The sequence below is a fragment of the Primulina eburnea genome, chromosome 13 (genome assembly GCF_022965805.1).
Source record: "Primulina eburnea isolate SZY01 chromosome 13, ASM2296580v1, whole genome shotgun sequence".
Taxonomy (NCBI): Eukaryota; Viridiplantae; Streptophyta; class Magnoliopsida; order Lamiales; family Gesneriaceae; genus Primulina; species Primulina eburnea.
In genome coordinates, this window is record NC_133113.1 from 30,726,450 (window position 1) to 30,747,840 (window position 21,391).

General features: G+C 32.7%; 4 protein-coding genes across 7 annotated transcripts; 3 read left to right on the forward strand and 1 right to left on the reverse strand.

Annotated features, from left to right (window-relative positions):
* The first annotated feature begins 4,693 nt into the window (after nt 1-4,693).
* Nucleotides 4,694-7,631, forward strand: LOC140810029 (transcription factor TCP15-like). Of its 3 annotated transcripts, none has more exons than XR_012113228.1 (3): nt 4,694-6,265; nt 7,192-7,247; nt 7,339-7,631. XR_012113228.1 is itself a non-coding variant. In XM_073167827.1 (1 exon), the coding sequence occupies exon 1, from the start codon at nt 5,029-5,031 to the stop codon at nt 6,205-6,207; it is 1,179 nt and encodes a 392-aa protein (XP_073023928.1). In that variant the 5' UTR covers nt 4,694-5,028; the 3' UTR covers nt 6,208-6,445. The 3 variants fall into 3 exon arrangements, 1 of the variants encoding a protein (XP_073023928.1); XR_012113229.1 differs by having other exon boundaries at nt 7,441-7,630; XM_073167827.1 differs by lacking the exons at nt 7,192-7,247; nt 7,339-7,631 and having other exon boundaries at nt 4,694-6,445.
* Nucleotides 7,632-8,637: 1,006 nt separating this feature from the next.
* Nucleotides 8,638-11,468, reverse strand: LOC140809527 (HVA22-like protein a). 2 transcript variants are annotated; one of them, XM_073167180.1, is made up of 5 exons: nt 11,212-11,466; nt 10,800-10,826; nt 10,527-10,649; nt 9,057-9,303; nt 8,638-8,966 (listed from the first exon to the last, which is right to left on the reverse strand). In XM_073167180.1, the coding sequence occupies exons 1-5, from the start codon at nt 11,274-11,276 to the stop codon at nt 8,883-8,885; spliced, it is 546 nt and encodes a 181-aa protein (XP_073023281.1). In that variant the 5' UTR covers nt 11,277-11,466; the 3' UTR covers nt 8,638-8,882. The 2 variants fall into 2 exon arrangements, with proteins under 2 accessions (XP_073023281.1, XP_073023282.1); XM_073167181.1 differs by lacking the exon at nt 10,800-10,826 and having other exon boundaries at nt 11,212-11,468.
* Nucleotides 11,469-12,816: 1,348 nt separating this feature from the next.
* Nucleotides 12,817-15,398, forward strand: LOC140809590 (uncharacterized). Its single transcript, XM_073167279.1, has 5 exons — nt 12,817-12,919; nt 13,013-13,240; nt 14,313-14,397; nt 14,824-14,902; nt 14,993-15,398. Exons 1-5 carry the CDS (start codon nt 12,917-12,919, stop codon nt 15,042-15,044), a joined length of 447 nt encoding a protein of 148 aa, XP_073023380.1. The 5' UTR covers nt 12,817-12,916; the 3' UTR covers nt 15,045-15,398.
* A 3,592-nt stretch (nt 15,399-18,990) lies between these two features.
* On the forward strand, nt 18,991-20,290 carry LOC140809952 (transcription factor PRE3-like). Its single transcript, XM_073167737.1, has 2 exons — nt 18,991-19,313; nt 20,015-20,290. Exons 1-2 carry the CDS (start codon nt 19,179-19,181, stop codon nt 20,162-20,164), a joined length of 285 nt encoding a protein of 94 aa, XP_073023838.1. The 5' UTR covers nt 18,991-19,178; the 3' UTR covers nt 20,165-20,290.
* Nucleotides 20,291-21,391: the final 1,101 nt, after the last annotated feature.

Genomic DNA, 21,391 nt, shown 5'->3' on the forward strand with positions numbered 1-21,391 from the left:
TAACATTTTTTTTCCTTTTGAGATTGCCTCTTTAATTTGATGGGCCAAGAAAAAGAAGTTGATTTCATATGCAATTGTTTTAGTCCATCTCTAGATGGGCTATTTGTGAGCTGGATTTAACGGGTTCGGTGGGCCTTGTCCAATTGGGTGATGGGCTTGCTATTGAATTCAAATAGCCTGGAATAATGGATGATATACTACAAAAGTGCATTTCTTTTCTTTTGTTTATATAACGTAGAATAAAAGTTGTGTAAGTATTTCCAATTTATCTACAAGAAAAAAGTTCGAACTTCAACCTGAGGTATTGAATGTCTCAAGTGATTGACAATAGTCGATCAATGGGGTAGATGGTAATCAATCATTTTTCCGCAGCTGAATGTGGAAAAACGATCATCTACCTCATTGATAAATAATCGACTATACGAACATTATTTTTTCTTTAGTGTAAAAAATAATGGTATCAGTTGGCAATTTTGTCTTAAAAAATGATATGGTTGAAGGTATAGGAGCATGTTAGCAAAAAAAAAAGGTAATTCCATGGCTCCATTGTAATTATAGATGAAAAAAAAAATGAGATATAAAAATGTGTGTGAACTAAAAATAATGTGTTCATGCTTATTTGGTGGTTTATGATTGGACATCCTCGAGTTTATTCGGATAAGATATACATCGGAGCTGTTTTTTGGGGATCACCGATAATGACTCGCAATTCTCATACTTCAATTTGGGATGCTAACTTTTTTGGGACTTGTATATCTAAAGAAAGCAAAATTTGTGTGAGACGGTTTCAAAGATCGTATTTTATGAGACAGATATCTTATTTAGGACATCCATTAAAAAATGTTACTTTTTATACTAAGAGTATTACTTTTTATTGTGAATATCGATAGGGTTAACCCGTCTTATAGATAAAGATTCGTGAGTCCGTCTCACAAGAAACATACTTAAAAAAGAAATATGTTTCCTCTACCTTGATTACCAAAAACAGGAGCAAGAGCTAGTCACGTGGGAAGGCATTTAAATTTATGTTTTTAATTCTTCATCTCATTTTTTTTAAAAAATAGTTTTAACCATTATGTTCACGTATGCTATTTCACTATCATATATATGGCAAAAATTTGTGTGAGACGGTCTCACGGGTCGTATTTGTGAGACGGATCTCTTATTTGGGTCACCCATTAAAAAGTATTACTTTTTATGCTAAAAGTATTACTTTTTATTGTGAATATGGGTAGGGTTGACCCGTCTCACAGATTATGATCCGTGAGACGGTCTCACATGAGACCCACTCCATATATAATCTGTGAGACGGTCTCACATGAGACCCACTCCATATATATATATATATATATATATATATATATATATATATATATATATATATATATATATATATATATATATATATATTTGAAATAAATACTCTTAAGTTGCATTTGAATTGAATGATTTGAATTAGAAAAAGTATTTGAGGAGAATATTTTTGCATGACTCGATGTTGGAATGAATTTAAAATTCACCACAACGGCTTAAAAATAACTATTTAGGATTTCAAATTCATTACCAAAAGATTTTCTCAAACAAACCAATAAATTTGTAAACATAAATTTGAAATCTATAACTTCGAATTCAACATCCTTTGGGTAACTTGAAACTTCGTGATCTTGTTTTTGTATCCATCTTCAAGTTTCAAAATTAATAAATGATTGTTGTATATCTTCTTACCTCATTGACGGAGCGACATGGATAGGCACCCGAGCTGGCTCAATTTTTTTTTTTTAAATTATATGTAAATTTTGGATTGATATGATATTAACACGGATAGATTAATTTAAAATATAAAAAATTTTAGATTTTAAAATTCTATTTCGGGTAGAACTATATTCCTGACTCCGTCAGTGTCTGACCACATATGGCAATTGACCTGATGTTCAAATTTTACGAATAAATACTGATCACAATGAGCTCAAATCTAATTATCAATTTTGATTATTTTAAGAAATTATAATAAAACTTTAGTACCAAAAAAAAAAAAAAAAAAGGGTTTGAGCTGTCATCTTCACGAAAAGGGTGGGGGGCAAAGCTTGTGGTCTCAAAAGGAGCAGCATTGTCAACAGATCCACTAAAGCCATCACATGGGAACAGAAGCTCATCCATTTTGGTTATCTTACTCCAATCTTGTAAATTTCTTTCTTGGTGGCTTTACGTACCTTCATTGATTTGACAAACCGCATAATATATATATATATATATATATATATATATATATATATATATATATATATATATATATATATATATATATATATATATATATCTTGTGAAACGATCTCATGAATCTTTATCTTTGAGGTGGATCAACTTTACCTATATTCACAATAAAAATTAATACACTTAGCATGAAAAGTAGTATTATTTAATGTATGACCCAAATAAGAAATATGTCTCACAAAATACGACTCGTGAGACCGTCTCACACAATTTTTGTTATACTTAATATAGCATGTGGCGGTCAACATTCCTCAGTCTCGTCAATTTATTCAGCCAATTTAGCAGTTGATGGTAATAAAGTTCGTTGATTATGATCTTTAAATTCTGACCTGTTGGATGACTAAATTTTATGGTCAACTACCCCATAAAAGACTTTGGGGGGAAAACACAAATTACTTTCCTAAAAACATATATAGAAAAGACATCACATAAACATCGCAAGATATTTGTGAGAAGATATGTCATATCGATCGATGTTCATGAGTGCATATTGTAAAATCCGGTTTTTTTATACATTTGAGAAGATGTTCTCGCGAATATCGTCGAAATATTTAATAGAATAATACGTGACGTTTGAATAGATGTTCATGGAACATCTTGAGGCACCTGCTGATCGATGTGCATCACATTTTATATATATATATATATATATATATATATATATATATATATATATATATATATATATATATATATATATATAAAAACACATGCCATTCTTAATTCGAAGAGGTAGATGCATGCCAGTCTAGCAGACATACCATTTCTTATCCTAAATCTCACAAAAAGGCGTGTCCAATTAATTAATTTAAATTAAATATGTTGGCTGATCCAACCAAATCCTCCACCATCGCTAATTATAATCATTTCATCTTAAATATATTTTATGTATATTTTGATGCATTCTTGGAATATGCATACATGGGAGGAACATGAAATATTTTTTTCAAATGAGAAAAATTCATACCATTTCAATAGTCAGGGCTCAATTTGTAAATGGAATAATGATTAAGAGTGTAAAGGCAACTAAAAGAATGTTTAGTTATTGATTAAATGTCCAAAATAATAAATGATTAAGGCTAAACAAATGGCCAAAAAGCAAAGGGGCAAATTCCAACAGGAATCCCGTAAGGTGCAATACAAAGGCAAAGGCCAAAGGAAATCATTACGTGAATGGAGGAGGGTCCCGATCTCACACCACCCCCTTATTAACAACTTTTTTTTTAAAAAAAAAAATGATCAACCTAAATGAGATCCTAGTTTTTTTTTTTATATTTTATTTTATGGAAAAAATATAAATGTATGTAAAAATAATAATAATAAATTAACATGGTTTTGTATTATAAGCCATAATCATATCACGCAAGCACCATGCAACTTTATACAATCAATTCTATTAATAATTACTAGAGAATCAATCATATTACCTTTTTAATAAAATGTGATTTTATGTTGCAATGCATAATAATTAATCCACTAGTATTAAGAATCGAGTGGCTTATATATGTATATGTTCAATATATAATAATATCATCTCTGTATTCACCTTCATACTTAATATATTTGACACTTATATCTTTTATATTTTATAATTTTTACATTTAATAAGAGAAATAAGCGTCAAATATACCAATTGCAAAGAATATAGGTAATAAGATTATTTGCACTCTATTCTTTATCTGTTATATTATATATGCAGTAAGGTAACGCAGATCTTATCAAGTTTATTTAAAAAAATTAATATTAAAACTGTCTTTCATAATATATATATATATATATATATATATATATATATATATAATATATATATATATATATATATATATATATATATATATATATTATAATATATATATATATATATATATATATATATATATATAATTTTACTGTATGTAATTGTTTGAGCGTCACTCCGTTAAATATTGACTTAAGGAAGGGACCCCCATTGGACACCATTGTCTTTGGATTGAATGATAAAAAGAGAACCTCACGTGGAGTCTGAACCAAAGGCCTCTCTGTCAAACCACGATTAAAAGAAGAGGAATTGAAGAAGAAAGAAAACAATCATCCCACATATATAATTAATTCCCTTAAATAAAATTAATAATTTAACTTGAAGAATCATCACAAGTTTTCTTTTTAGTGCATTTCAACAAAGGGATTTTTGTCAAAAAGAAAGAAATTCCAAAAGAGAGAGAATCCAATCAATTGCAAAACCTTTTATTATATTGTACAACAACGACAAAATTATATCTTAAGAAATAAATTATAATATTTATTTTTTAGAAATCAAACATTTAAAAATAAAAATAAAAAATTGTCTCACTGGCACATATAGAACCCAACAAAATTAAAGCAAACTTGTTTTCTTATATTTTATATACAATATATAATTCTTTAGATTTTTAAAGCTCACCCCATATAATTCCCACTCATTATCTTTGTTGCTTAAAGCTTCTCCTCCTCCTGCCTTATCCTCTCTCTCTCTCTCTCTATTTGAACCAAAAACACATAGATTGTGAAAGAAATTCCAAAAAGAGATTTTTACAGAGCTAGGGGGATTGATATAATATGAAATTTTTCCCCAGGAAAAATACATACTTGTTTGAATTGAATTAAGGGTATATTTCCATATATATAATATAGGATCGGAGGAGCTAGCAATCTTGTTTTTAACAAAGAAAAGGGGATAAAGATTGAATTTTTGAAGCAGTGGTGTGTTTGATTTTCTTGGAGTATATCTCTAATGCGATCATGGAGGGAGGCGATGATCATCTCCACCTTCACCAGTACCACAGCCGCCACAACTTCCCCTTTCAGTTACTTGAAAAGAAAGAAGACGAACCAGCAGCCGGATGCTCAACCAGCTCCGCCTACCCTTCCCTCGCCATCTCCACTGATGTCATCTCAAACCCTAGCTCCACCACCCCACGATCAACAACACCATCCTCCAGCCTTCAAATCGCCTCAGCGGAGCCGTCCAAGAAGCCACCACCCAAACGGACGTCAACCAAAGATCGCCACACAAAGGTCGACGGCCGTGGGAGGCGCATCCGCATGCCGGCTCTATGTGCTGCTAGGGTTTTCCAACTCACACGAGAGCTGGGCCACAAGTCCGACGGCGAAACCATTGAGTGGCTGCTGCAACAAGCGGAACCGGCGGTCATCGCCGCAACGGGGACCGGCACGATTCCCGCGAACTTTACTTCACTTAATATATCTCTACGTAGCTCGGGTTCAAGCATGTCTGTGCCTACTCAATTGAGATCTGCATTTTTTAATCAAAATTACAATCTTCAGCAACGCCGTGGGATATATCCAGGCATTGGATTGTCACCGGAGAGTTCTTCCACTACTCTGCTGAATTTTCAGGTGGGGAACTTAAACCCTAGCTTGATGCAAACGAAGCAAGAAATGCGTGAGAGTAATTCCCTGGATTTAGCTGCGGAGACAACGGAGGAAGGTTTAGGATCGCGAAAGCGCAGGGCGGAGCATGAACTATTGCAGCATCCGCAACACCACCAGATTGGAAGCCATTTGCTGCAGTCAAGTACAGGGACGATTCCAGCGAGCCACTCTTCCATCCCAACGAATTTTTGGATGAGCGGCGATCCAATTTGGACGTTTCCTCCGGTTAACATCCATAACAGCGCTGCCGCCGCGTCTGATTTGTACAGAGGAACTATGTCTAGTGGGCTACATTTCATGAATTTTACGACGCCGGTGGCGCTGATGCCTACTCAGCAGTTAGGTGGGGGCGGAGGTAACGGAGGTGGTGGTGGTATTAGCTTGGGTGATAGTCAATTTGGTGGCCTTCTTGCGGGGCTAAATCCTTATCGAAGTAGTGGCGGATCAGGGGTGTCAGAATCTCCATCAACTGGATCTCACGGTGGTGGCAATGGTCGGCATGACGGAACGAGCCACCATTCTTGAATGATTACAAATCTGCCGCCAACTCGGTGTTGTTCAATTGGTTGTGCAAATCACACACGTGAGGCTTGATTAAGTAGTTTTAAATTCCATTTTTTCTTGTTTTCTTTTTATATTTTTTTTTCCTATTCTTGATGAGGTCCTAATTTTTGTGTGATTAGTATGAAGAATTTAGGGTTTTTGTTTTTTTAACAATGGGATTTTGGATGTTTGGTTTTGTGATAAGTATTTTCTCTTTTTAATTTATATTGTCACGCAATATTAATTGTCAGTATTGTTTTGAGAGAAATCTTTTTATAATCTTTTTTAACTATTCTTGATCATATTTTACATAGCTTTATTCTTTTGCATAATCTTTGAGCATAATATAATTTCGATACTTGCAAAAAGGTCGTCATTTCTTCCCTTCTAAATGAATTATCTCCTTCTATTTTGGTTTTGTTTTTTCAAATTTGTGTTTCGAAACCGTAAGGAATTTCAATCTCTTGACTATTTCATAAGAGGGATTACATATTTTCATTTCAAATATAATAGTTATACATGTCTTTTCATGAAAATCCCTGAAAAATATTTAGTTATCGAAGGCTCGTGATCGAGCTTAAATCCGATCCTAGCCATAATGTTTTTTTCCTCCCTCCCTATATGTGTATGTATATCGATTTGCCTTTCTTATATATGTTTATATACTATATGTAAACACATTCTATGGCATGAATTTGATCATAATTTTATAATATATTTTTTTAAATAAAAAACAAAAAGATGATTCAACGGCTTTGAAGTACCAAAGATTTCAACATATATGGTATCTTGTGTTTCACTTTGTGACTTGTTGTGTAAAAATATACGTGGACCACCCTTATATTTTACTAGTTGGGGAAATAAATGAAACCACATATATAACGTACGTTAAGGAACATAGGAAACTTGTTAATATGATACTCTCTATGCAATGAAAATATTGATATCATCTAGCGTGACTTGCAGGATACTGCGATAATTCGAAAGCTTATTCAGTACACATCAAATGGTAGCGGCTACAGGTTTGTACATCATAAATTATGTGTGTGTGTGTGTGTGTGTATATATATATATATATATATTATATTATATATGGCTATCATGTTTTTACAGCATCCTATGATCAAGATAGATTTTCAAGTGTACTTGGAGTGGGTGGGCCCTGAAATTGGGCTTAGGGGGGGCCCATATCTGAACATATGCTGGTGTTCTCAGGTGGTGAGGCCCACATGCTGGAGATTGGCTTCACCATTGAGCACAATTCATCAATGAGGAGCAACAGATGGATCAATCTCTTTTTATATAATATCAAGTAGGCGTTGCCTGGCGCCATGAGGATCGGTGGTGGGTTTGGTCTGGCCCACGGATGTATTCAATCTGGACCGTTAAAATCATCGATGCTCACATAGGTGTGCACGGCAGGTGTGCAGCATATCAAAGTGGACGAATAAATGAAATCCCCTAAGCTTAATATCAAGAGTTCTTTTGTGCTTCCGCTCCCCTTTGATACCCCGAAAAATGGACTAATTTCTTTTCTTAACACAGCATTAAAGTTTTAAATTTGAAGAAAGATTCGTCTACGAGCTCGTAGAGATATCCAAACAAGAACGAATGTGTTTCTATAACAACTACTTATTTTATCTATATTTAATTGTGTAATATATTCAACAACATTACGTTAACGGGGGATTTAGTCGATAATAGCTGATATTATGCATGCGACAAAATTATGCAATTTGTGCCATATTTGGGAGCAAATATTCCCCCCAAGTACTTAAAAACTTGGGCTTTAATTTTTCATGACGCTAATTATTTTGGACATGGGTTTTTAATATTATTAATGTAAAAGGCCCACCGCTGATATTGACGCGTCTCCAGCTACGTCCAATTATTGTACTAAAAGTTGTCTTTTATTTTAGAAATTTAAATAAAATAATAGGCTGTATACTACAATATATTACGTCACATTTTAATTTTTAGGGGTAAAAGAAGAAGGAAAATAAGGGAATTTCGGAAACAATTTTTTTTTTAATCAAATCGGAAAACAGAATTTGCATAGCTTTTATGACCAGATATTGGTTTATCTTCCTCGTGAATAATGGAATGTATTTCTTAATTTTTGGTTAAATGCAACATTGAATTTTCGGACCAAAATAATAAATGGTTGGATTTTGAGATTTTTTCCTATTTTTAACCGAAATATTTAGGCCTGCATTTTTATTTTAAGTCGATAATCTGTTTGAATTTTGAGTCAAAATCTAATATATTGTCACTTTAGCATTTGAAATAGAATTTGGGCTGATTATATGCATATATGGTTCATAACATAAAATACTTGAAAATATACGATAAAAGCCTCGACAACTTCTCGAAGATACCCAAAAGCTCAATTACCGGTATCACTTTTGCACAAAAAACATGAAAGCACGTATACAATATAATTATGGCAACGACAAACCAGATTTCGATAGAACATGCACATATATTAGATTATCAAACATAAGGCTATACCAGGAAAAGAGATCTTCCAGCCTACCCCAACATAAGAAAACAGAGTGTCGAGAAAACACACTGTCGACATGGTCGACGTTACCAGGCCATGTTTCGTTACTAGGTAACCATGTACAGGACAAGTAAAACACGAAACTCAACCGCGATCAGTACCTGTCATCATGATCGTACCTGTAGTTATCATCGTAGAAAGTGTAATTGCTAGTCTTAGGCACAGTTTCTCTATTAGCCTGTATAAAATAAATATAGTGAAACATAAATCAGACGACTCGTGAAAAGAAAAAAAAAACGGAAGTACTCGAGGAAATTTTCAAATGTACCCGATGGATCATCTTTTCAAATGCCTCGGGACCATTTTCCTGGATATATTTTTCTGCCGCGGTGAGAATGTCATCTGGCTTGCTGAACACGTCCTTCTTTCGTGGAACATACCATATGTTAACACTCTTTTGCCGGGTAACCAAGTAAGGTCTAACAAAATGCTCGTAGACATATGCGGCTCCACTGAAGTATGGTATAACTAACCAGCAGGTGAATATCAGCTTCATATAATGCCACAAAGGTATCCTGGGCACAACGAAATTCGAGACAAAGTTGCATATTTTGCATAACTGGCAACACTCAACAGTAAATGAAGAATGTAATGCTTCGTATGACGAACAAATATCATAGGAAATGTTTTGCAAGACATTTAACGTTAGATGACATGGGACCATTCAGAGCTATCACATATTTCCTGGGGCCAAAAAAAATAGAAGTCCAAATTTTCTTCACATTCACATTTAAGCATTCATGTGAGTCAAACCAATCATGCCTAGAAAAGCAAAGCCACACTTCAAAAATGGCATCCCGACTGTACAATAAGATGGTTAAAGAGCTATCAGAGCTTTAAAGATGATAAATATAGCAACAAATCCCTCCAGATTACTCGTACATATAATGACGGAGGCTGTGAATATAATGGTGATAATTGGTGTCATTCATCAGCCATACAGACACTATTCAGTAAAAGTAAAGGCTAAAAAATGAAAATTTTAGATTACAAAATTCTTTCAGGCGGTGTTTAGTTGGATTGATTATAATTTGACAAGTTTGAATTAGTGGATTTTAAATGCTTGTTATAAGGATTTTAAATGCCTTTAAAGATAGATCAAATTCCCAACTATTTAATGGCCAAACACACATGATGAATTTCAATAATGGACTTTAAATTCATGAAGCTCAAATCCACCAATCCAAACACAACATTAGTTCCTCCTACCTTATCCGTATTTGCTTCCAAACCCCACGTAGATAAAAAGCTTTAAGTTAAACTCATACAAAACATACTTGTTTTTAACCAAAACACTGTAGTGGGTATTTCATAGCACATGTTTCAATATATTGTCTATAAAATGTTTAACAAACGAGTGTGATAAAACAAAATCCACCCAAAGCCTACGAAGTATGGGAGAACATCCCAAATCCCAAATTAACAAAATGCTAACATTTAAGCATACGGAAAAAGTGAATCGATAATTTTTCCATATCAATAAAATCATCAAACGATACTAAGACATTTAGAAACGAAAAAAGGTGTATGATTAATTTCTCAATTGTTGCCTACATCTCATCTCTCACTTCCATGTGAATATTCTCATTGAGCTTACACTCAAAACACAAATTATTTGAGACATGTTTGAAGTTCTGATTAACTTCCCAAAAAAAAAAGCAAGGAATTTCCAAAGAATAATTCGTATTCAAACTCAAAATTGCGACAAAATCCACTGGCTCAAAAAGAAAAGGCTTACCATTCAATAAGCTTTGCAAAAGTAAGCTCAAAAAGCGTAATCATGGAGTAAAGCACCCAATAAGTAAGCCATTGCTGATCATCAACAGGCGATTTAGTCTCAATTGCCCTTATTGATGCATATCTGCTTACAAACTCAAAAGTCCATATCCATTAACCCAAAACAGTCTCAACTGAATAAACAAAAATCAACAACCCAAAAGAAATCAAATATCTTTTTGAAAACATCACATTTAGAACAAAAGGTCAGTAACATTCAAATAATCTAACTTACAGAGGATAAACCAGACTAACGACGGGCCTGCAACGAAAACAAACAAACATTAACAAGAAAAACCTCAACGCATGATATAATTATTAGAAGACACCAAATTTTTTTTAACGGGAGAAAGCAGCGGATTCATCCAACTCTATTTAAATTTTTTTTGCTATATTTAATAGAAAATTTTCAAAAGACACAAGTTTGTCATCAAATTAAATCCATCTCCTTTCTTAAGTCCTGTACACCACTTTTTCTAACTCAACATTAGCAAAATCATAACATATCAGGAATCAATCAATGTAAACCCACAAACAACATTAATTCTAAAACAAAAGTAAAACCAACCACATTAAATCAATAACCCATGAAAAGCATAAGACTCAAACTATGATAGAGATAAAACCAAGATTTACTGCGTAATTACCCAGCAAGAACGTCGAAATTGCTGGCCAGTACTTTCAGGAAGGTTCCGGCTCCAGATCCCCCCATATGCGAGTAGCAAAAGATCGATTCTTTTGGTTTTTTCTTTGATCTGGTGGAGTGTGCTCAGAGTGTTGCAAGAAATCGAGAAATCGAAAGGGGTTTGTTCTATATAGCTGAATTGTTCTGTTCGAAGGTAAAAGAGTAAAGCACAAAGAGAGTGCGGACAAGAGCAGAGAGAGACAGGTGGCTGTCATATGCTATGAAAGCAGCGAGCACTTGTAATATAATAAAGAAAAAGAAGAATCACGGCTTTTGTTTTTAAAAAAAGGAAGAAAAAAAAAAAAGAGAACAGTCTTATTTTTTTTTCTTTTTTTTAAAAAAATAATTATATTTCATTGATTATTTTTCCCTCAAATGAGTAATATACAAACCACTCATTTTATTTCATTTATTTCAAAATAATTTCGATACTACGGCTTTAGAAACCCAAATTTATCATGTCTAATTTACTTCATTATGGTGTTTACAATTTTATTTAACCAAAAAAATGTTTTCACGATAATTAAAGAAAAATTGACTATAAAAACTCTATTGAAAATGTATCATGAATATGGTTTGTTTTATGTTATCCTTATGGATAATGTTATTATCTATCCAGCACGTGACACGTGTGTTCAATGAATAAATCATGATCACTCATTCAATCAAGATATATTGAAGAATATACCGATTAACATTCAGCACGCGTGTCATGTATTGAGTTGATGTAAACACTATCGATATAGATAGCATATACCAAATATTGTGACGAATACATTGAAATGAGCTTTCTTGTAAGAAGATCAATGTTATCACTTTGTATTGCCTCAACTCCGTGCATTGAGAGTTTATATCAAGTTCGATTTTCTGAATTTGTCATATCTTGCATTTCATATGAAATAGGTGTTATTATCTCAATCCTAGGAGACTGCTCCTTACGTGGAGATGGTTAACTTTTTTTTCCATCAATATGTAAAGAAAGTGTTTTCAAATTCATTTTTTTATTATTATATTCAATATCATAATTAAACTCGTCTAATCAAATTACGCTTTTCCCAGAGTGTTGGTATATTTGTTTGCTTATGAGGGGGAAAAACCATTCTTGATGATCTTTGCCCTTTGAAATTTTGTAAATTTGTGTTTGGATTAATGATATTCAAATCTATAAATTTTAAATGTATTTTTGTTATTTAGAGAAGTGATATTATCAATTTCAAATTAACTTCTCAAATGTTTATCTAGTATTTTATGTTAGTTATAATGTACTTAAAGTTCAATCAGTGTGTTACTTGAAATTCAATATACTTTGTTTTACTAATTTGTAAATAAATAATATAGGAATTTAATATTTGATATATTGTTTCATTGTAAACAATTAAATTACATTTGAAATATATATGCATGTCTCCAAACACAACCTAAAATTAATTGAAACTTGTAAATCATGATCAAAATTCAAGAACTCAAAAAGAAAAAAAAAATCCACGTACCACATATATATATATATATATATATATATATATATATATATATATATATATATATATATATATATGTTGGTAGGGACCAGGTTGCAAATCTTCCCAACTCTTCTGCAGCCGCCAACTATTCCTGCCGCAAATTTACAGCTCACCCCCTGAATCGCCCCCACTTCCGAACAACCGCCTATGGTAATTCCCGTGGAGTATAATAAATTTCCTTTTTCATCAGTAATTTGAAATTTAGTAATTTTTTGTTAAAACTCTGAATTTGTTCTTGAACAGGAGAAATTTTACGATCATAGATTTCAGCGTACCGATCAGTGGATGCCAGTCTATTCTTGGCTAGAATCACTGGACACCGATGAGCTCATTATATCAGCAGACGTATCAAATTGGCTGAATGCTAACCCCGAAATCAGAGATCACCTGTACGCAAGGCATTCGCGCTACCATTTGATGCATTATATAAAGAAGTGCCATGTTAAGATTCTGAAACGAAAGGAAAAACAGGTAATTTTTGTTGTTGTTCTGAGATTACAATGCTTATAGCGGACCATAATGTAGTTGGGCTAGGTTTTTGTTTTCCTGGTTGCAGTGCTCTCTACTTGTTTGCTTAAATGATTACCTCATCATTGCTGAAATTGGAGTTCTTCGTGCTTGTTTCTTCAGTGCTTCTTGTGTTTTTCTAATTCCATCTTGCATTTTTCTACAAAATTAGCAATAAGAAAGTGAGGGGAAAAGGCTTTAAGGTACTGAGGTGGCGGCCGAAAAAATTGAAATTCAGAGTTCTTGTACACTCTTATTTTCGAAATTCACTGCTCTGAATGGCATAGATAGTTGCGTGTCCATAATCCTCCACTGCCGTAGTAGTCACCGTACCAACTACAACCTCCAGTACCCTTGCTTCCCTGAAGACACATCATCATAACATGTGCCATCTTAGTCTCAGTAATGCCACCACACGTCGCAAAAGCGCCCTAGCCATAATAGCAGCTCTGTGTCGGTACCACATATCGATTGAGCCACTCCAAAGTTTCTGTCATTGATCTCTCAGCAAAAGTGCTTGTTTTGGAGAGTGATATAGTATAACTGTGGCCGTGGGCAAATATTTTTCCCCCAAAAAAATGACAAGGGTAATTTCGCTGTTCACTTGTAAACCGTTCAAAATGCTCTGAAATTTCCAAAGTGGGCGGTGAGAATCACTTTTTACTTTCTCCTTAGGTGAAATATCCTATTGCTTCTTTCAACTAACAGACTGGTGAAAATGCAACTCAGCCTTTGGATTAGCCTTTTGGATATCGAATCTCTGAAGAGATCTTTGCTTGAATCTTTTGAAGGCACTAGGAAGCATAAGATTGACACGAGGTTTTCATAAGTTGTTTTGAAGTTTGACATTTTTTTTACATTCGTCGAAATCAGATTGGCGTGGGTTAAGACTCTTGGCTAAATTTCATGCTAATCCTCTTTTATTTCCTTTATTGTTTAAGATCTACAGCTGCCATTTAGTTTTTTATTTTAAAACATTTTATAGCTTTTGTGTGAAATAGACTGTTAACTCTCCATTTGTTTCCAACTTAATCAGGGATTGATTGTCGCTAAGTTGCCTCCTCCCACTAAGGTTCATCAGACTGTTCAAGTAAAAGCTACAGAGTCTCCTCATTCTACTGGTAATTCCTTAAAGTAGAAAAATGTTACTGAATTTGTTTGTCAAACATGTATTTATAGGAGATGCATTACTATCGTTGACCAAACTGTTGAATTGATTGTGTAAGTAACATACAGCCACACCTATGTCAGTGGTTTCTACATGTACTTTAACTAATGAATTGAGTCTTATTTTTATTTTATTTTTTTGCTTTATAGAAATAAGTTTCGAGTTTCATTACTTTGAGTTCAAACAATCTTGATTATCTTTCATCTTTCATCTTTCCAAAGGTTACATCATCCATGTTATCAGGACATCCATATAGACATATAGCATATTTCCTACTTGAATTCTTCTTTATATTTTAATCAGCGGGGATAAGTATTTTTGGATCTTTTGCATGAGTTTTGCATATGAAGAAGTGCTAATGGCTTGTCGATTGCTGCAGGCAATAATCCTAGTACCATGCCCAAAGGCAGCGAGATTTATAGAGCAAAACATAGTGAAGCTTCACGGAAATATGAGATGTAAGTAATTAAATACATTCTTCTTCTGCTCTGAATCTGTAAAATTTGATCCACTTTTCGCTCGCGTGATCTATTGTCCGATTGTTCCAGATTAGTGGAGTTGGAGAAACAACTCATACCTCTTTTTGGAAAGCCACTATGAGCCAGATTTTGCGGTCGCTGATTTTGTCACCGATGGATGTCGTCTATTTACGTGCAAAAGTCGAGCCTGTGATCAGACGTAGTAATCAGTGTTATTTAGAATTTTAGAAGACTCTCAGTTCGGTCTAACGATGAGAAAAACTTGTGTGGGGTTGATAGCAGGTCATTGTGATATGTGCCATTTTCACCTTTACTTCGTCTTTTCACTTTGGTTGACGGGAGAACAATTCCACAATCGGTGGTTCTTGTTCTAATTGAGACTAGCACCCATAACCAAACTGGTTGGGTTATGAATAGGGTGCTTTTTTTAACCAAAATTTTATTCCTTAATTATAATTAACTTCCGTTTTCCCTAAAGACTCCGGTTTTCACTTTAGTCAAGGAGAATGGAACCTCCCGGTCTAATGAGAAACATCGCCCCAAGGCTAAATCCAACGGCCCCAAATGACTAGTCCCTAAAGCAGTCAAAACTGGACAGAGCCACCCGCAACCTGCTACGATCCAACACTTGGCGGGTTGACATAAATGTTATCTGGACAGTGAGAAATTGTTAACTCAATCTGTTTATTTGGTGATGTGGGTTAAGAGTACATGCCCGCAATCCACCTCAACCTACCATTTGGCGGAGACGTGTCTGATCTATTTGAAAAGCTCTGCTAGCGAGTGCCCTTCATGTAACAGTAAATTTCCGCAGTCTGATTCTATTAATAACTGGATGCTAGACTAGATCTTGGTCCTCAAATAGGTCGAATACCTCCTAATGGGGCTAAAAGTGATTATAAATTATCATAATATTTTAAATCCAAACTTTTCAAAATTTTAGCTGTAATATTTGATATGGCTTACAATATCAAAATAATTTTAATCTTGACTTGCATTTAATTGATCTTGATGGAGGATATCATAATTTGAGTGAGGTGAAGATCGGAAGATAATTAATTATCAGCAATTGTATGGTTCGAAAGCTTGGGATGGTGGGAACAGATCTGGGTTTTCGACCCAACTAACAAAAATAATTATATAAAAATACTTGGAAATTAAATAAGGAAGTCAACTACTTATGATATTAGTGGAAAAAGTCAATGCGGAAACGATTGCGATTAACTGATAGTATTTTACATTACATGTGAATATAAAGAGTTTTCATATTTTTTTATTAGAAAAATAATATGAAAAAGTTCATTTATTCCAATCACAAAAACTTGATAAATCATATATGCATATACTTGCAATGGCTTATTGGCTTATTTGATAGTTTTTAATGAATTTCTCCATTGTATTAATGTCATGACATGTATTTGATAATGCTGTCGTTTGGAATTCATATATATCGAGATAATTAATCATCCTACTTCATATAAATTTTTTTGCACGCAACAGACAGTTAATTATGTTTTTAAAATGATTAATTAGTAAAAAATAATAATAATAATAATAATATTTTTGTGGTGTGATTTGATTATGTTAATAAAAAGTTGTCACTTAATATAGAATACATATGTAAAATGAAAATGATTTCTATTTATACATAATAAAATAACAATTAATTTGTAAAATTATATAACATAGTATATGACATAAGATGCTAGAAAAAGAATAAACTACGTAGCCACTCTTGGGATTGGGTAACAAATGGATACAAACTCTTAAACAAATAACCTACTAATATTATTAAGATAATCAACGACTCGCAGGCTACGAAAGAGTTTAGGACAATGTGGTCGGAATGGACGGTTTTGGAGGTCAAAAACTTTTATTTTTACTGAGATTTTTTTAATGAAGAAAACTCTATATATTAATCACCTTTCTGTTTTTTTTTTATCTTTCAATTTTTTTCAATTATTATTAAAATATATTGGTGTGTATATTTTGGATTGTATACAAATTCATTATTTCTACGTTCGTTTGCCTTACGTAAGAGGAATGTGATGGTAAGACTCCCTTTGCAACTATGTAGTAGAAATCATCGTGAGACTTGAAAGATACGATCCCTCGTAAACTTTTATATCCACGATTTTATTTTCAATTTATCGAGGAATGAAGGTAGTGTTGTCTCGATATTTTTTGTTCTATTACCATTGAATATATCTTGCGCGTTCATGAATTATTAGGTGAAGGTGATACTACGAGGAGAAAAAGCGAAAAGAAAAACAAAATATTAATTATTTTCTGAAAAAAAAAATTAAATAATGAGGGAGATTTGTGTAGTCGGTTCCTGTCCAACACAATATTAAAGTAGTAATACACAGCATGCATGCTTAAAAAGATCACACAGTATCTTTCTTGGACTCCAAAAATTAATTTCTAAATTAAAAATCTTGGATTAGGAAAATAAAATGTTATTAATATTATATATTGTAAAGAAACCAATCAGGGTTCCTCGTGAAAATGTATGGAATCCTTGCTGTTCGAAGTCACGTGACGCGACATGTTCGCTGACCAATCTTGAATGCTAATTATTTTTTATATATATATTATATATATTATATATTATATTTTATATATATTATATGGTACTAAATTTTTAATCTATATTTGCTTGAAGCTGATATAATTTTAGAATGTGAACTTGAAACGTGTTGCAGCAATTTCCTTCTCAATAAGATTGTCAAGATCATCGGTGATCACAAAAAGATTGGGCATTGATTTGGTGAAATAAAGTTCATGGTATTTCAAATTCCTAGTCCTTTTTTTGGCCACAAAATTTGAATAATTGCTCCATTTTTCTGTATCATATTTTGATTTCATGTCAGTTTCATAATCAATAATTTCCAAGTAATTAATAATTTCGACGAAACTTTTTATGCATAAATATGTATTGAAATACATACGATATGACTATTTTTTTTTACATATATATATAAAAAAAAACCCGCATACACCATATGGAATCAATCGCTTTACATGACTAACTTGGTTCGTAAGTATAAGTCAAAGTGTAATGGTAGCAGATCACCAAGTTTTTTTTAAAAAAAAAAAATTGGTACCAATCATATTTCCACCCAATTTCCGATCATCATCTCTCCATGTGTTTATGGAAAATCATGTCCAAAAATTTAAATCCTGCCTCTTTTTGTCTGAAAATTGCAATAAATATTGGTTAAATTATAATTATGTATTTGAAAAAAGTACCGCATGTGGAGTCATCCCATGTTAATATGCCAACGTAGAGTTCAGAAGTATTCCTTTTGCCTTTTTTGACTGATCAATTTAAAGATTCCCTGCGGAGATAAATAAAATGTAATATAATATAAATGCTGCTTCAATTATTAGACGAATCGCTAATATTATTAGTCATTTTTGAAGCATTTCTTAATTAGCAGTTTCTCTTCTACGACTGTTTTGAGATAACATGATCATATCGCCCGTATATGTTCACACATTAACAAGTTTAAACAATGGGAAAAAAAAATTAAGTTTGATCAGAGTAACACTTAAAAGTTTAGACCACTAACACTAACAAGATGTTACCTTGAGTTTAAATTCAGGGAAAACGATTTTTTCGGTTCACTGACTAGAGTAATTTTCAGTTTTCGTCCACTGAATTTGCAAATTTTGATTTTGGTACACTCAATTTTTCAATTGCTAATGTGAAACCCGACAAGTCAACATTTTTGGTGTGCCCAATTAATCATTTTCAGGTATCACGTCGGTATTTTGAAAAATAAAAAAACTTAATGAACCTAAACTCGAAATAGACCAAGTTAATCGACCAAAAAAATTATTTCGATCCCCTCAATTCATGCTATCAAGCTAGAAGATGTAACACCACATGTAAAATAAACTAATCTTGGATGGATATCCCACTTGGCCCCTTGATATTATTTTTAATTTGTTGAAACCCTAGCAAACTTTTGGGTGAAGAACTAACCACAAGTATTAATGATAGTGTTAGCACATCTCTAGATGCGTGGACAATTAAATAATTTACCCAATTCCTCACTTCAAATCCCTACATAAAGCCAAGCTACCGCATTGCACACTCTCATGCAATTGCATGTCTTCTTCCAAGCTAAGGCTTCACACAAGAAAAGCAACCTAGCTAAGTACAATTAATTCAGCCTACCTAGTACTTTGTTCATCTTCTCGTATCATCTTTGAAGCATATATATCTCTCTATATATAAAAAAATATAATGTCTAGCCGGAGGTCACGATCGAGGCACTCCACAGGATCTTCAAGAATCTCGGATGATCAAATTAACGAACTCGTGTCTAAGTTGCAACAGCTTCTTCCCGAGGTTCAAAACCCTCGCTCGCGCTTAGGCAAGGTACTTGTGTTTGCGTCGATTTTTGGTTTTATAGTATTTGGAACCGATATTGATCTGCATCATCAATTCACAGAGATAAATGGGACCAAATTAATCAGTCAACGTAGTGGTGAAGAAGCTTTTTCCTTTGCCGTCATAGTAGATATGCATGAGGAGTAATTACTAACTAAGAAACTCAGCAAATTTAACGTCTTTGGTAGTATTTTCTTGGGTGATGGTTTGAAGTATGGAAATACTATCAGAGTTAATTAAGACACACAAACTATATGTATTTTTTGCGTGTGGTGTTCATTTTCAGTATTTTGCTCTAACATTAACGAAGAACAATAATATATATATATATATATATATATATATATATATATATATATATATATATATATATATATATATATATATAATAAAAGAAGTGGTGAAAGTGGTGTACTCTTTGGTAAGTCGGCAGTTTATTTAAATTTGATAGATGTGTGTCACCATCCCCAACGCTTTGAAGATGAGCTTGGAACTCTGTGATGCAAATATAAAACTGAAGATTCCATTTGGATTAATCAATTAAATATTATTACAAATATTTACTCTTATATAATCTCCCAAACTCGTGATAATTCGCGCCCTGAATAGAAAAAAATATATTCTAGATTCGTCTTTTAAATATTTCGTTTCATTATTGAAAATGATGAGCTGAATTGTATTACATGCAGAAGTCGGCGACAAAAGTGTTGCAGGAGACATGCAACTACATAAGAAGCTTGCATAGGGAGGTGGATGACTTAAGCGAGAGGCTGTCGGAGTTGTTGGCAAACGCCGATACCACTCAGGCGGCTCTCATCCGAAGCTTACTCACGCAATGAACAACCACCAGTCATCTTTCTACGTACCTTAATTACCTTCTTTGTTTTATGTCTATGCTCAAAGAACATAAATTTTCTTGAAATAATATTGACTCTACTTGGTCAATCTTTTTATATTCTAATCTTTCTTTTCCCCATTGTCATCCATTTTACCAAGTTAAAAGTCTATCATTACTTGCACGTCGATCACATGATCGAAATTGAAAACATTCGAGAAAAAAAAATTTATATGCTATATATCTTAAAGAAGTTATTAATTAATTAATATACATGCAAATGGATTCCATCACGAATCATTAAACAATTTAATTAATAAATTATATTAATTTTTAAAAATTAATATAATCGAATATCGAATCAAATACATCGTGTGTGCGAGTTTTTGTTATATTTCATATTTATAGTATCTACCACTGATTTTATTTAATATCTAAGTTTTTTTTTTATGATATCATAAAAAATATTGACCCTATGGTCTCCTCGTGGGGAACTTATATAAGCCTAATTAATTAGAAAAGATCTCATATTTACGGTTAAGAAGAATTAAGTTTTGTGGTTCACAATTAATTAGCAAACTAAGACTAAAATTTGACAACATGCTGATGTATAATATTGCAAAGGCGTAAATATACATGACAAAAAATACAATTTTCTTGTGACGGGTTGATGATTGTGAGGATGATCTATAAATTAAGAATTTGATTAAACAATAACAACAATAAATCTAGCTAGTTGACTGTTCTAATATTGTAAGTTGCTTCTTCGTGTGGTCCAAAAACATATAAATTTTTAATTAATAGTGATGATAGTGATGTTATTATTTATAGTATACATTTGGATCTAAAATTTAGTAGACATTTTGATTAACTTAAAAGCATTAAATGGGACAAATACAAAGCATTTTTCAATGGTCAAAGCTGCATGAAGCCAACCACTCCCTAAGTTTCCAAATCATATACATTCTTTACATGTAATATAAATCTTCATCATCTATTATTTTTTATGAACCCCATTAAATTCAACCTAAAAACTATTAATGCTTTAATCGAAATATATGTAATTTATAAGTCTGTAATCTCGTCGACGTACGTCTGCTAAAAAGGGGGAAATGGGTAGTTAGCAAAATAACATTGGTCAAATATATATTTTTTTTTAAAAATGACATTCTCATGTGTATTTGAAAACACTCACATACGCTTGGAAATTATCGTTGATACTCACGGGAAA